Source organism: Citrus sinensis, chromosome 1, assembly GCF_022201045.2.
Source record: "Citrus sinensis cultivar Valencia sweet orange chromosome 1, DVS_A1.0, whole genome shotgun sequence".
Classification (NCBI taxonomy): domain Eukaryota; kingdom Viridiplantae; phylum Streptophyta; class Magnoliopsida; order Sapindales; family Rutaceae; genus Citrus; species Citrus sinensis.
The window spans coordinates 19,103,775-19,118,890 of record NC_068556.1 but is presented as its reverse complement, the minus strand read 5'-3'; the positions used below and the strand labels follow the sequence as shown (position 1 = coordinate 19,118,890).

Genomic DNA, 15,116 nt, shown 5'->3' with positions numbered 1-15,116 from the left:
ATCCATTTTATAGGCTGTCGTTTTCACTCATATTTGGTCCCTTAAGGGTCTATTTGTAAGAACTTGAAACAATCATGGATTGTGTGTTATGAAGTAGAAGTTTCGGTGCTTTTCATTATTTCAAAGATCAGCAAGGACTGTGAATGAAAAACACCCAAGGATAGTCCCGGTTGCGACGTTATTGTGGTAGGTCAACCACCACCCGTTTTATACAGCCCATTAACTAAAAGAAAATTTTCGTTTAATTACAAATGAAATTCCAAGAACCTTCTAAGAAATTATAATTTCTTTTTGACTTCGTTAAAATACTTAGCAATTCAATCCTTCTCTGCTAAGAAACCTTCCCTCAAAAATTTTAAATAATTATAATAATTATAATTTTATTTATTCTTCCTCTATCCTATCTGTATTTATTTACTCGTTTTCCTTGCAATTAATTAATTTGTAAACCAAAAAGTAAGCTGCATTTTCCCGGCGGATTTTCATTTTCCTGGGAAACAAACACGATGGGGCTGCAACAATCCAAGGAGGAGTTGCTGTATCAACAAGTTAATTACGGGAACGTCGAAGGCATCAAAGCTCTTTGCCGAGACGGCGCTGGCCTCGAGGTCAGGATTTTATTAAATATCTATTATATGAGAAAAAAATAATAATATTTTGTTTAATTATTAGATTTTTGTGTTTTTGTTTAATGTGAGAGAAAATTTGTTGTTGCAGTGGATTGATAAAGAAGGGAAAACGCCGTTGATTGTGGCGTGTATGAACCCAGGGCTTTATGATGTGGCCAAAACTTTGATTGAGCTTGGGGCTAAAGTCGATGCTTATCGTCCCAGTAAGCGCCTTGTTTAAACTTTGGTTTTGATTAGAAATGCTATTAATTTTGATCAATTTCCTGTGCAAAGATAAAATGCATTGTTAAAAAAAAAAAAAATTTCCTTAAAAGGTGTCAAATTAGAGTGTCACTTACTGTAGTATTAGCGAGTAGGAGGATTAGCTAATATAATATCCGATTTAACTTTCTTATTTGTTATTGTTTTCTTTTCGGGTGTGTTTTAGGTCGTCATGGTGGGACTCCTTTACATCATGCAGCTAAAAGAGGCCTCGAAAGAACTGTAAAGTTACTTCTTTCGTATGGAGGTGCGTTGTGTGGTTGAGTGTACCAATTAAATTCTTTGAGCTACAATTTGTTCCTTTTTCTGTTTTCCATTGTCCTCTGGAGTTTAATAAGTGATCAAATGTCCAGCGAATGCATTAGTACTGAATGATGATTGTCAAACTCCTCTTGAGGTTGCTAGAGCCAAAGGGTTCACCAATGTTGTACGTGCAATTGAGGTACTTGATAAGAAAATTATGTAGTTCTGTGTGTGCTCCATATTCCAATGCATTGATATTTTTCCCTTTTCTTAAGTAAAGTGGTACCTAAAGCTGGAGATTTCTTTGACGATTTACAGAATCACATCTGCATATTCTCTGGCTGGTTGCGAGAGCTTTATGGACCAGGATTTCTTGAATTATTAGCCCCTCAGTTGCTTTCAAGAAAAGTGTGGGTATCGAGTTCTATATCCTCTTTTTCTTCAGTTATATTAGGATATGTGCTCATCGGAGCCTAGTTAGATGGGTCGTGTTGATGCAAATCATGTGACACTTCTAATCCTCTTTTGTTAATCTGTAAGTTAATTAGTTTTTCTCACAAAGTAGTACTTGATATTGCATTTTTTCCAGTTGGGTTGCTGTCTTGCCAACTGGTTCCCGTAACCCTACAAAGCCTTTCAAGTTGGAGCTTGCAATATATCCTAGTTTGCTGGTATTACAATTTAAGTTCTCTTTCACTGGTTGAGAATTGAATTCTGATTAACTATTCTAATATTTGATATCTATATTGTTCACTGCGTTAGAAGGCTATGGACGGAGTCATAGGGATGCTTGACAATGTTAATGCAAAATCATCACTACCGAGATTTGTATTTATCATTAAAATTCTTTTACATTTCATCACCACCTGCAACGCCACCCTTTCCCCAACTGTTTTGATTCTGTCAGTATCAACTCTTCTACTTGGGTTTTTACCAGATTACAACTGTTGGTTTGGTTAATGTGACAATATGTGTGAAAAAAGCTTGGTCTATGTGTAATTATCGCATTTGTTGAAACATATTTTGAATCTTTTTCTATCCTAAGTCAAAAGTTTTAAATGAATTTTTCTCGTCAGTTGTCTGTGTTAATGATTCGTTGTTTTAGTTTACTGATAGGATTTGACTAGGGCTTCTTTAAAATATTGTATTTTTTGCTACGGAATTTCTTGAGATAAATTTAGATGCATTTCTTAGGATCCTTCTTGGTATGCCTTAATATTTTCCAAGGCAATCAGTTTCTCTAAAATGCAATTCCTTTCTTTCTTTCTTTCTTTTTTTCTTTTCTTTGGGTGCATTTTTAGCTACTTTTACTAGTTTGAGTGGGGTGTCATTGGTCCTCTGTTATACTTCATTTTCCTTAGGAAATTCTCAGAGTTACTAGGAGAGGAATAACCTCATCTGTCATGACATTTTAGCTGTCTGTGGTTGTTTATCTACACTGACCAAAACCTTCTTACAGACCGTTGGTTCAGAATGACATGTATTAAAAGACTGGCGGTGGAAATGATTCAGCCACCATGTGATGCCTGATTATGTGTTTGTAGTCAGAGTTTGCACCTACTGTCACTTGGGTCTTTGTGGTTTTGGTAGTTTATGACTTTTGGTGTCCCTATTTGATCCTCCTTACTGGTTGCGTCTTGGACTTTGTGCTCTGTATTGAATGAAGTGTTCATTTTATATGAAATTATGCCAAATTGAGATTCTTGTTGTATCACAATGTATAGAGTGTTCTCTTTTTGAATATCTACTGCTGTTTATAGTATCCCTGAAAATCCACCGTTCTTGTTGTGAATGCTGGACAAATTTTACATTTGGTATTCTGAGTTATTATATCTTTCTTCTCCTAAACTATTGGATGACAGTGACCAAAAAGAGAAAAAGATTATGTGCTTTTGTTTACTTATATGCTACTATAAATGAATGTGCAGGATGCCCGACCACGAATGGTTATTGCTCTGTGGAAAGCCAATTTGGAAGAACCAAAATTTCAGCATTCTGATCCGTCCGTGACAATTGTTGACAACTCCACCAGTAATTTCTGATTCTGAAATATTTATTTTGCAAACCTATTGTTCGGCATTTTGAAGTTACTATCCCCTTCATCCAATTCTCTACATTTTGATTGAATGTTATATTCATGAATAGTTCCAAGAGGCAGGAGGCGGAGACGAAGGTGTAGAACTCAAATTATTAGGCGTAAGTATAATAACTATGGAGTTATTTCAAATTATTTATGATATTATGTAGTGAGTAATAACATTAGAAATTAGTTAACTATAAATTGTCCCTCGCCATGCTCCTGCCTCTGTCTTGAATGGATCCATCAGATATCCATGGATAAAGTAATGTTTGCCTTTATACTAAAAATTAACTTTAATTTTAAATTTATTTGACTCGTTACTACAGTTTAGACATGCTTTTATGAACTATTTGATTTGCATTCTTCCAGAAACACGCATTAAGCTTGCAGCTGCAAATGAAAGTGACAAGCAACAACTTCAGGCTTTCTGCAATGCTTGCAAGGGAATACCACAGGTACAATATGTTGCCTTGTGATAGTATCATTCTTCAATTTCTTGTGCTTAATAAAATAGTTGCTATATACATGCATTATGGCCTTATGGGCAAAGTTACTTGTCAAGTACTTTTCATCAGTAAAATTATAAATTCCAATTATATTGACATGATAATGCTGTCGTATATCACTAATATGTTTTCTTAAGTGATCATCCAATGCCCTTCAAAAAATAGATACTATTGTTCCGATAAATTGTACATTAATGCCTTGGATTTATGTTTCCTTAATTAGCTATAGTTTATAACATGAAAGTGTGGAATGTTAGGTAAATCCTGCATTTCTGCATAATCCTCAGAGTCATGCTGTTCAAGCTACTGCTCCAACACCAGCAGAAGACTTGGAATTAGCAATGGCAATTAATGCCTCTATCCAGACTGCTATTGCTGAGACACCAATTTGTGATCCTCAACCCAGCAGTGGAGCAACTGCTGCGTCCACCAGTTGGAATAACTCAGGTCAAGGTGCATCAGCAGCACCTTCTCCTTCAAAGGCAAGTAGCAGTCAGTGGGTAATGCACGAAGCCAGGCTTAGTGGCCACTCATCTCAGCAAACTCAGATTCAGAACAATAACATGCCTGCTACCAAAACAATGATACATTCCTTGGACACAATCCCATCAGCTCCTCCAGTTACTGATGAGATAACAGAAGATGGTCCAGTTCAGTACCCATCTATTGATGTAGGCCCTGTTGATGTTTCTTCCCCAAGTATTGAGCAATTGCCATGTAGCAAGAGTAAAGTGAAAGGAGACAAAGATGCTACCTCATCATGTGTGATATGTTTGGATGCTCCAGTTGAGGGGGCTTGTGTACCTTGTGGTCACATGGCTGGATGTATGTCTTGTTTGAATGAGGTCAAAGCCAAAAAATGGGGTTGCCCTGTTTGTCGTGCTAATATCAGCCAGGTTATTAGGCTGTATGCCGTTTGACTACCAAAGCAGAATCCGGTGAAGCTATGAAAGGTTAGTAAGATTCTTGCTTCACAATGAACTATGCTCCAAATAAAGAGCAATGAATTGTTGAAGGTTTTAGGTTCACTGTTCACTTCTTCTCTGCCTTTTGAAATGTTATTATCCTGCAGCTTCAAGGTCCTGTGTAAACTGCTCAGATTTGACCACTTTTCTAAGTTCTGCAAAAAGTACTTGCATCTTTCAAATTTTGTAAAATCCTTGAATTTGGGGAACTCTTTTTCAATTCATTTGAAATTGGTAAAATTGATGCCTATTGAGTAAAAAATAGGACTCAAGTACTTTGGGGACTGCAGAGACACATTATCTCATTGATTTTTGCCAGAGTAATCATTTAGCCAAGGATTTCATGGAATACTCATAAAAAAAAAAAAAAAAAGGAATAGAAATCTGCATATTTCCTTTTCTTCACAGTTTAAAACTTACTGCGGAAAAATGACTTGTTGATCTTTTGTGCAGGCAAAAACAAGATGGGAGGATCCAAGGACTCCTTGGCTCATGGGTGATTGTGACCAATGAGAAGCAATATGAAAAAGGATGCCAAGTAATATTAATATTTCATATTTATAGTTGTATACAGTGTTTTGAACTGCAACTCAAGATGATACGGTTGATTCATGATTGGAATTGTCATTTGTAATTAGTCTTATGTAAGTCTACTGTATAGTCTTTATGAAAGTACTTGGAATTGAAATATTAGCGAGTTAAATCAGTAGTACGCATTCTTGTTTTTTTACCCCCTTCACGGGGATTAGTGGTTTTTTTTGTGAGGTCTCACTTTTAGTAGTTATTAACCCTATAAGAGTTATGTGAGAGGACTCTGGCCAAGTGATTGGAGGAGCTGCTGCTAGTTGGAGCTCCGATATAGAGGCTTCATTTCTTCTTCAATTTTGAAATCTTCTTTAATTTTGAAATAATTGAGTGGAGATAATATTCTCCTTTATAAAATGTAAATTGAGTAGACGTGCTTCGAATATTAATAAGAGTAAAAATTTAGAGAGTGTTTTATAAGATTTAACTTAAATGAGTCCAATATTTAAATATCACTAATAGTATCAGTGTAAAAAAAAAAAAAAGAGAACACGCATAAGAGTTAAAAGACAAGACTTACTCATGATGTCTGCTTTTTGAAAGATAGGAGACATACCTCACTGATATTTGGATTTTGTTGTTCTTTTATTTTTATTTTTCACAAGTATGACTCTGTTGCTTTAAGATCGCAATATTTATTCTATTCACCAATAGAGCCTGCCATGTAGCTTTGTCAGCCACTGAATTTATCTGAGTTGAATATTTCACAAGGAATCATTATCAAACCATTATTAAGAAATAGGTCTCCTGTTCCAACATTTTAAGAAATTAAATAGCTTATTATTAAGAAGTAGCTCTCCTAATTTATAGAGCACATAAGGAAACAGCTGAAATGCCAAACTGGCCTATTGCTATTTGCCATTGCTTGTGCGTTCCGGTTGTGAATACAGCCTTAGGTAGGGTAATGTGATGGTGTGCTTTTTAGCTTAGCCTGTACCTGCCTATAACCCTTATGCACTTTATGCTTTTATGTAGATCTTTGCAACCTGAGGATCCACTACCCTTTACAATGTCAGCCTGCTTGATTTTGTATGCTTAGATTTTAGGCATTGAGATGATTGAATCTGGCCACGGCTGCCACTTCACAATCTGGTGCGAGGTGGCAAATGTCTGCTACGTGTTTGTGAAATTGCTAGTCAAGCAGCCCTTTACTGGGTTAAAAGTTCACACCCGCAGGTCGTGAGTTGGTGAAAAAGCTTCTTACGATTGTTATTAATCTCAGTTTAAAGGGTTGACGTTTCTATGGATTTTTATCTTTGTTCCTAAAACTTAACACTTTTGAGATTCACTTTCACTGATGCGTTAATTTTCTTCTTGGTAGTATAAATTTGTTCACTTTGTTATAGTTTGGTTGATCGATTTCATTAATGGGTAGTTATATTATTTCCTAAAAACGAGTATTAGTCAAATATGAAGTGTTTGTTAATAAGCAAAAGGGTTCTAAATGTTAAAATGATCATTGATCATACTTATTCTTCGTTAGCAAAAATGGCCAGTCATGGTCATGGTGTCAATACGCTGCATCTCATTTCTCTACATGCGCAAAGACGAACTAATATTTTATTGACAAAACCAATTTTAACAAAATCTGATTACAATTCATTAATCATTTGGTCCTTTGCAAAAACCAGTTTAGTATTCTAAATAGTTTGATATTATTATTATTATTATTTTAATAACGAGAAGCAAAGAATCATACAACTTGAACATGTTAATTACTGCACAAACTAGAGAGAGAATTAAAGGGAACCATGTACGAAGTTGATAGATATGTATGGTAACAATCAAGCCCCTACCCTTACTATAAGATGTGACTTCTCCTTAAATTTTTTTTTTTTTTCCTTCTAGTAGAATACTTACTGGGGGATTAAAAAAAATTTTTTAAAAAAAAAAAGATTCCATTAACTAGTTGATTACAACCACACACAATTCTTATGATTTTTAGACCTCCAATGAAACTTTTTATTTGATTCTCTTCTTTAAATTTATGCCTACTGCCCATTACCGGATCAAGCAAAATTTCATATTTAACATTTTGGAGTTAATTCAACTTTAGCTAAAGCAAAGCTTTTTAATTAAGCACATTAATCATATATCTATATACACAGACAAACACGCACCACATATCTACTACTTGTAAAGTTTGAGACATACGAAATCTCCGCCCTACTTTGCTTTAACTTGTCAATCAAAGAGAAAAAAATAAAGCAAATGGAAACAGATGCCTGTATGCTTTGCCCATTTGCCTGCTCCTTTTCCTAATGATTTCATTCTCTCCTGCTGTAAAAATCAAGGATCATGATAAAACTTTAGTTAAAGCACTAATGTGAGATCATATTTCGTAAGGAAACCGAATAATGTGGATGATTAGGAGAGAGTGATTAATGTACGATTAAGGATTAATATTCCGTAGACGATTTGTCTTTAAAAAGAACAGACGCAAATTTTGATTTTTCAACATTGTGATAATGTACCAAAATATTCTACAATCCACGTCAATTTATCGTGTTTGCAGTTTTATTAAGGAGATTATTATGTTATATAATCACGTAAGATACATTATTATGCATCAACCGTTGGTTGAAAATCCAACGGTTGTGAAAATAACATGATATTTTTATTTTATATTTTCACAACCGTTTGATGAAATCTAACGGCTGCTACATAATCATGTATGTTACATGATTATGTAACATAACAAAAGCCTTTTATTAATTACTGTGAAGTGAAACAATTAGTCAAAAAAGACAATTATGTCATGTAAGATAGAAAATTATGATATAGATTTCGCAATTTGCCATCTGATTTTCCCAGCATTAATTGATGAAATATATTGATCAATACGCCCATTTTATTTGATCACAGTAAATTATATGCACATCACATCATTACAATTTTGTAGCATTTGTTTGGTGCCAGTGCAAGGTTACTATATTTAGGATGAATTGTCGGTTGGTCCGGGGAATTATTGACTAAAATATGTGGCATAACACAATACAACATTAGCTTTCTTTCTATGGGTTTAATTATTGTTACATCTGACGTGTTTTGGTCGAAAATTAATCAAAGGACTTTGGGACAATGTTGATAATATTCGAGATTAGCCTTCTTCAAAATTTTTATAAACTTGGAGACCATTTCTTTAGAAATTGTCAAAAGTCTTTCGGTCTGCGAAAATAATCTCTTTCAATTTGGAAAGGTATTCTCTCAATTTCCAAATATTTCTTTGTTCATTCAATTCTTATCAAGTGTTGATTTATTATCAAATGATTGACTAAATATACACAAGGCAAAAATGCGGCACGCCGATTGGAGATATTGTCTCAAATTAGTTAAGAGTAAATCTTAGATCAAATAAATATGCCTAGGATAATATTCAACTCTTGAACTAATCTGTAATTGTGAGTTGATATATTGAAAAAATATTACACGAATAGTTATTTGGTTAAGGTAAGAGAATAAAAATTTGAGTATGTCAAATTTATATATAAGCAACCCTACAAAATTTATAAGATGTACAAATATAAGTAGGCACATGGAGTGCCATATATGATATTAGAGTCAAACTTATACATTAGCGTACATTCATGTCTTGTACAATATTTTCAAGTGACAAAGGACCTATTAAAAAGAACAAAACATCCATTATTGACCGAGAATAGTTGCTATAGATTAAAAACATAAGTTTCTACATTTCCATATTATCAGAGTTGATATGGTATAAACGTAAGAGAGTCCTCCATTTTTTAATTAACTTTTGAAATTAAACAGTTTCAGTACCCAGTGAAAGAAAAAGAGCCCAAAGCATTAGGAAAAATATCAGAATTTAATGAAAATAACGCAATTATTCTTGATATGTAATCAGATCGCCACTGTACAAGAACTTTGCTTATCACAGACAGGTGTTTGGAGCACGACATTAACCTAATTCTCAAGAAAAGAAAAAGAAGAAAAAAAACAAAACAAAACAAAACAAAAGTTGAAAATAATATAATTAACAAGTTAAAGTCAGTTCAAGCACCTGCTGTTTGGCATCGGCAGTGCGAAATTTTGTAGCCAGGCGCACTGTTTCCAGACCAGAGGAACAGTGGCTTGATGGACGCATCCATGCTTCAATTCAGGGTGGAAATGTACAAGAAAAAAATAAAATAAAAGGCGTGTTTGAATGGGACTGTCATCAGTGATTGGTCGAAGGGTAATTCGGTAGTTTCATAAATGGAGTTGTCAATCAATGGCAATTGCAATTTGCAAATGCCTCCCAAAAAAAACAAAAAGGGCAAAAAAAAAAGAAAGAAAGAAAAAAAAGCTGAAGCTGAAGTTGAAGGAAACAAAATCATGTTATTCCTTCACAAATTTAACCAAATTATACAGCTAACTTTATCCCTGTCTCCATCCATCACCTCAAAGCACGTCGACCTCCAACTTTCGTCGCAAATGGGTAGTTGCCATGTTCTTCCACTTGAAAACTAATTGCCAAATTGCTGCTGATGGGAGTCAAAAACCCACCAATAATGCCTCACTCACCCAGCGTCTGCGTCTCCATTCACGTTCACCACCTTCAATAATTCTTCCAAAAAATAGTTATCATAAAATCTGATACCGTTACATTGTCAAACAGTCAATTTAATAAAATCAGATCGTCTAACAGTATACTGATTGCGAGATGCGACACTTTTTATTATGTTCATGAACGCAACAAGAAACCTAGGAAATATAAACTTGTGGCCATTTGCAAAACATTTGTGGCTTTGTTATACAAGTTAATTGTAAATTAATATGTACTTATAGTTTTTCTACATGAATATACACGAATTAGCACCAAGAGGGTAAATGATAGAATATAGTACTCCAATTAATAGGAAGATCTCAATTTTGTATGAAACAACTAAATAACTCAAAGTAAAGCATATTTAATGTTCGATAAAATAAAATAAAATAAAAAAACAAACAGCCGCTTAATTAGAGTCATTGCGTGTAACGCACATCAGAGATTTACAAGATCATATAGATTTAGCAATTAAACAACAATTAAGATTTACCAAACTCATTTCTAAGTGAAACATTCTAGTTCAACTTGAGAACACATGATCAGCTACATGTTTAATAAAATTTTCTCAATACCTTAAAAACTTAAAATATAGTACACATGTTGAGAATTTTAATAAAGTTTTTAAAATATGCGACGAAAGTTTTGATAAACGTGATTATAACATTAGAACTGTTAGATTATTCTAGTTAATTATCATATGAAAAACATTTGTACTAGAGGAATGCTTTAATTTCTGCTGGTTGAGTTTGACGTTTGAAAATTAGCTCCAAGCACTAGCTACCATGATGCTTAATCATTCAGACGAAAATGGACAATAGGATGCTACCATTAAATATGTCTACAAAAAACGTAAGTTAGGTATATTTGAGAAATCAATAAATACAATATACTTATATATATACACGCACACATATACCGAATAAGTATATATGTATGTATATTTATCCAACCTTCTTGTTGTTTTGATGTGTTATGGACTTATGGCATAGCTTTCTTAGTTTCTTTTATATTTAGAATTTTCTGACTTCATATTCGGAAGATTTTCAAGATGCAAACAATAAATATCTCTATAAAATCTGCTATCGTAGCATTAATTGGAGGATAAATTTTAGAATACATCTGTTGTACCATGTCAGTCATAAATGATGTCATGACATGTGTGCATTTATTTTTTAAACTATTATGCAAGTGGTGGTTGAATTAAATTCAATTACACATATCATGCATGTATTAATTAGTTGTAATACAACAGATGTATTCTAGTTATTCTCTAATTGGAGGGGTTGAATCTAGAAACGGAGTGTTATGGAAAGAAACAAAAGAAATATTCCCACTGTAGCTTGTAGTTGCTATGCGCAAATCACCAGGTTAATTTGCATTATTGTTTATTGCAATGGATTATCTAATGCAACAACAAAGTTAAAGGGTTATAATCATAAATCACGGTGATCGAATTTTTATCAAATTAAAACTTTAATATATGTATGATAGAGTAATACAATTTGAGATCCCTAGCTGAAACCGACAAAGTCCGGACAACAAAATCTGGTGACCGGAGGAGTAAATTAAATAGTCGAAAAAAATATTTCTTGATTTTTTTTTCTGTTTTTGTGCACCTGCCAAACACAGGGACTATAATTATTGAAAGAAGAATAGTTTGACTGCTGACCCCTGGAATTTATTGCCTGATAGCCTAGTGTTCTTTTACTACCATAAAAAGCCCTAACTTATTTTCTCTTCACTTACCCAATTACTTACTCTTTCACTAACTATGCTTAGTTAAAGAGTATACCCTTTGTGTGTTTGTGTATATTTAGGACTAGAAGGAACTGAGTTGCTTCCCCCTTTTTCGGAAGCTAGCCCTAAACACAAAAGCTAACCAATAAAGCCCACCACCACCAACATCATAAGCCTTTCAAGATTTTCTAGGATTCATCAAAAACAAAGATTCATCAAATGCGTTTTTTTTTTTATTTTAAAGAAAAAGAAAAAGGAAACTTGTAGCTAGCTAGCTAGCTTGCCATACCAGTATTACCCATTTGTTTGCGCTTCCTATAGATAGAATATATATATTTATACACAAGCACAATCTAATATCCTCATCATCATCTCCTCCCAAGCAAAATAAATCTCTCTCTCTCTCTCTCTCTCTCTCTCTCTCTCTCTCTTTCATGGCATTATTGAATGAATCCCAAGAAAGCTTTTGCAGCAGCAGTGATATCAGATATCAGAACAAAAAAACTTATGTGGTATCATTGTGCATATTGATCCTCACTCAACACTTCACATCTCTAAAACTTATTTCGTAAAGAACCTAATTCTTGTTGCGCTCACTTAACTCTTCTCTATATATTCTCAAATCCTTTCTTCTTCTTCTTCTTGCTTTCCCATGCCACTACTGATTGATTCATCAAACACCTCAACAGTCAACAGTATCTTGCTCTGTCTCATCAACGGTTTCATCGGCTGCTAGCTAGCCCACTTTCTTGATCATTTTGATTATCGTCAACAAAACGAAACCCTTATTAGGGGAAGAAAAATCCATTATCTTCAGCTACTAAGTACTAACCCCAGAAAAAAAAAATGGATTCATCATCAATTCATCATCACGAGTTCATTGGTATCTCAAATAACACACCCAGCTGTACTCCTACAGCGACCCTCACAATCACCACCAGTTCCGGCGCCGCTGGTGCAGTAGCTGCCGCCACGTCATCACCCTCACCGTCATCATCGACAACAACCCTAAGTCGGTATGAGAACCAGAAGCGGAGGGACTGGAACACGTTCGGGCAGTACCTCCGGAACCACAGGCCGCCACTGTCGCTGGAGCGGTGCAGCGGGGCCCACGTGCTGGAGTTCCTGCGGTACCTGGACCAGTTTGGGAAGACGAAAGTGCACACGCAGCTCTGCCCTTTCTTCGGCCACCCGAACCCGCCGGCACCTTGTCCCTGCCCGCTCCGGCAGGCGTGGGGCAGCCTCGATGCCCTCATCGGCCGACTCCGAGCTGCCTTCGAAGAGCATGGTGGGAAGCCAGAGGCCAACCCCTTTGGCGCCCGCGCTGTCAGGCTTTACCTCCGTGAAGTTCGTGACTCTCAGGCTAAAGCCAGAGGTATCAGCTACGAGAAGAAGAAGCGCAAGCGCCCACCACAACAGCCTCAACCTCAGCCTCAGCCAACACCTCCTAATGCAACTGCATGATCAGACGAGAAGAGATGAAAAATGGAGGTTTTTAATAAAAGATCCATCTTTATATATGGGTATGTATGTGTCTTTTAAGTTTAATTACCTTTATTATTTAATTAAGTATTAGCTTTAAAACTGGATTATTGTTCGTGATAGAAGCTGTGGTATTGTTAATGTATGTAGTGATTTATGATGCTGATGACCATTTAATAGATTTCGCGGATCATGTTGTGTGTCTGTTTTCCCCCCTCTTTTTCTTCTTCCGTTGATTTTGATTTAATTTCTTATATTATATTATATTATATTATATTATATTATAGTATAGTATAGAATAATAGGTCATTCAAAATATGGAGTCTGCAAGAATCAACAAATCTCTGCAGATTTGTTACTCACTGCAAATTTGTTTATTTTTAGTATCATTCATGTTTTCTTTCCTTTTCTTGTTTTGCCTGATCTTGTCACTACATATTGGCTTTAAGCTTGCTTCTACAGTTATATCTTGGGTGAAGAAATAGAAGAAAGTAAATAACCCATTATCAAATTTTGACCTAACAGTACTGAGTAGTATCTTAAGGTAGATCAATGCAGTTTCTTTAATTATAAATTTCCTTCTTTGTTGAGTGAGTCCATCTATGGATGGCAGTTGTGTGTTTAGCTAGCCGTAGGATGGGGCTTTGTCTTGAATGAACAATATTGTTATCATCTCATTTCTCCATTGTGTCACTTCAGTCTCCAATGTTCCCCCAAAGAGGTGATATATTATCAAATGCATTGAATAATTGGGAGTGTCATGTACATATCACCACTTCGTGAACACCCTGGCTAGTTATATATTCAGTGGCCTCCTCTAAGTTTTCTACTAAGCGCATTAGGTTAGTTCTGGGAAGATCAAACAAGCAAAGCCAGTCCTACTATATCCGTACAAGATCATAAATTTGTTTAAATAATTAATTATTTAAATTATTATTTGGGATTACAGGATATAAATGTTATTTGTGATTTAACAGGCAATATTTGCACGACAATTAATATTGTGGCCAACAATTAACCCTCCAACAAATATATTAATGGTTCATGCTTCCCATGCCTGGCTGATTATTATTGACTCGTATATTTTGTTTTCCATTCTTATGCGAGCCTTTTTTTTTTTTGCCCCCCCCCCCCCTTCCGTCTTGGCGCCTATATATTGTATAAACTCCATCAAAGAGAGAATTGTTTACAATATCTTCCGACTGGGTTGGTTTTGAAAATGTGTTTATGGTCAAAAACCTTTGAAGGGATTGATATACTCTTTGATTGATTGTTTAAGTTGAATGTTCTCTTGAAATCATCTCTTCATTGTGTTTTTCCTTCTTATTCTGTATTTATTTTCATAAAATATAAGAAATGGATTGATCTTTGAGCTTTGTTTGTTTGATTGAAAAGGATTAATTACTCTAATCAATTAAATTTAGATACTAAAAATGATTTTTTTTTCCAAGTAATATTTTGATTAATTATTTTCCCAATAAGGTGAGTGGGTGTAGCTATAGTGCAAAGATATTATAGCTACCACTACATGTCAAATAATTGAGGATCTATTTCATTTATGATTACATCAATAGATGTTTCCAAATCTCTTAATGTAATAACAAATAAATCAAATTTTTATGATGCCTTGAAATTTTATAATGCTTCTTATTGGAAGTGGGCATACACCTATCAATTATATTTGAATCTCTATTACAATAGGCTATTATTTTATCATTTTTTTGTTGTCAAAACATATCAACAATTTAAGATTTTGATAGGGACGCGTTGATGCTACTGGACCTTCCTTTTCATCTTCCTTAGCAAATAATTATTATAGAATCATCCTAGCATTATGAATAAAATCATCAAGTTCTTGGATGCAAAGAAATTATAATTGATCTAGCATGTGGTTTAATATTTATTCTTTTCCCTTTACTTGGGAAAAAGGCAAATGTGGGCAACAAGTAAATTAGATTCTATAGAGAATGGAATATGTTTTGATATCCAGCTTCCTTCAAATTCTGCTTATAATGAGCTAGCTGAAGATGCTTTAATTTATTGCTTTTTGGTTTCCATTTATATTGTGCATCATATGTT

At 34.5% G+C, this 15,116-nt stretch overlaps 2 protein-coding genes across 5 annotated transcripts; both read left to right on the top strand.

Moving 5' to 3' along the window:
* Positions 1–242: 242 nt before the first annotated feature.
* Positions 243–5,390, top strand: LOC102628587 (putative E3 ubiquitin-protein ligase XBAT35). 4 transcript variants are annotated; one of them, XM_052439142.1, is made up of 11 exons: positions 244–608; positions 718–832; positions 1,057–1,137; positions 1,244–1,332; positions 1,452–1,543; positions 1,723–1,804; positions 3,062–3,164; positions 3,279–3,329; positions 3,583–3,668; positions 4,007–4,672; positions 5,138–5,390. In XM_052439142.1, the coding sequence occupies exons 1-10, from the start codon at positions 507–509 to the stop codon at positions 4,637–4,639; spliced, it is 1,434 nt and encodes a 477-aa protein (XP_052295102.1). In that variant the 5' UTR covers positions 244–506; the 3' UTR covers positions 4,640–4,672; positions 5,138–5,390. The 4 variants fall into 4 exon arrangements, with proteins under 4 accessions (XP_052295109.1, XP_052295102.1, XP_006489720.2 ...); XM_006489655.4 differs by having other exon boundaries at positions 247–608; positions 3,977–4,672; XM_052439149.1 differs by lacking the exon at positions 3,279–3,329 and having other exon boundaries at positions 243–608.
* A 6,273-nt stretch (positions 5,391–11,663) lies between these two features.
* Positions 11,664–13,241, top strand: LOC102628291 (protein LIGHT-DEPENDENT SHORT HYPOCOTYLS 4). The gene has a single exon (XM_006489654.3). The coding sequence runs from the start codon at positions 12,402–12,404 to the stop codon at positions 13,017–13,019; it is 618 nt and encodes a 205-aa protein (XP_006489717.2). The 5' UTR covers positions 11,664–12,401; the 3' UTR covers positions 13,020–13,241.
* Positions 13,242–15,116: the final 1,875 nt, after the last annotated feature.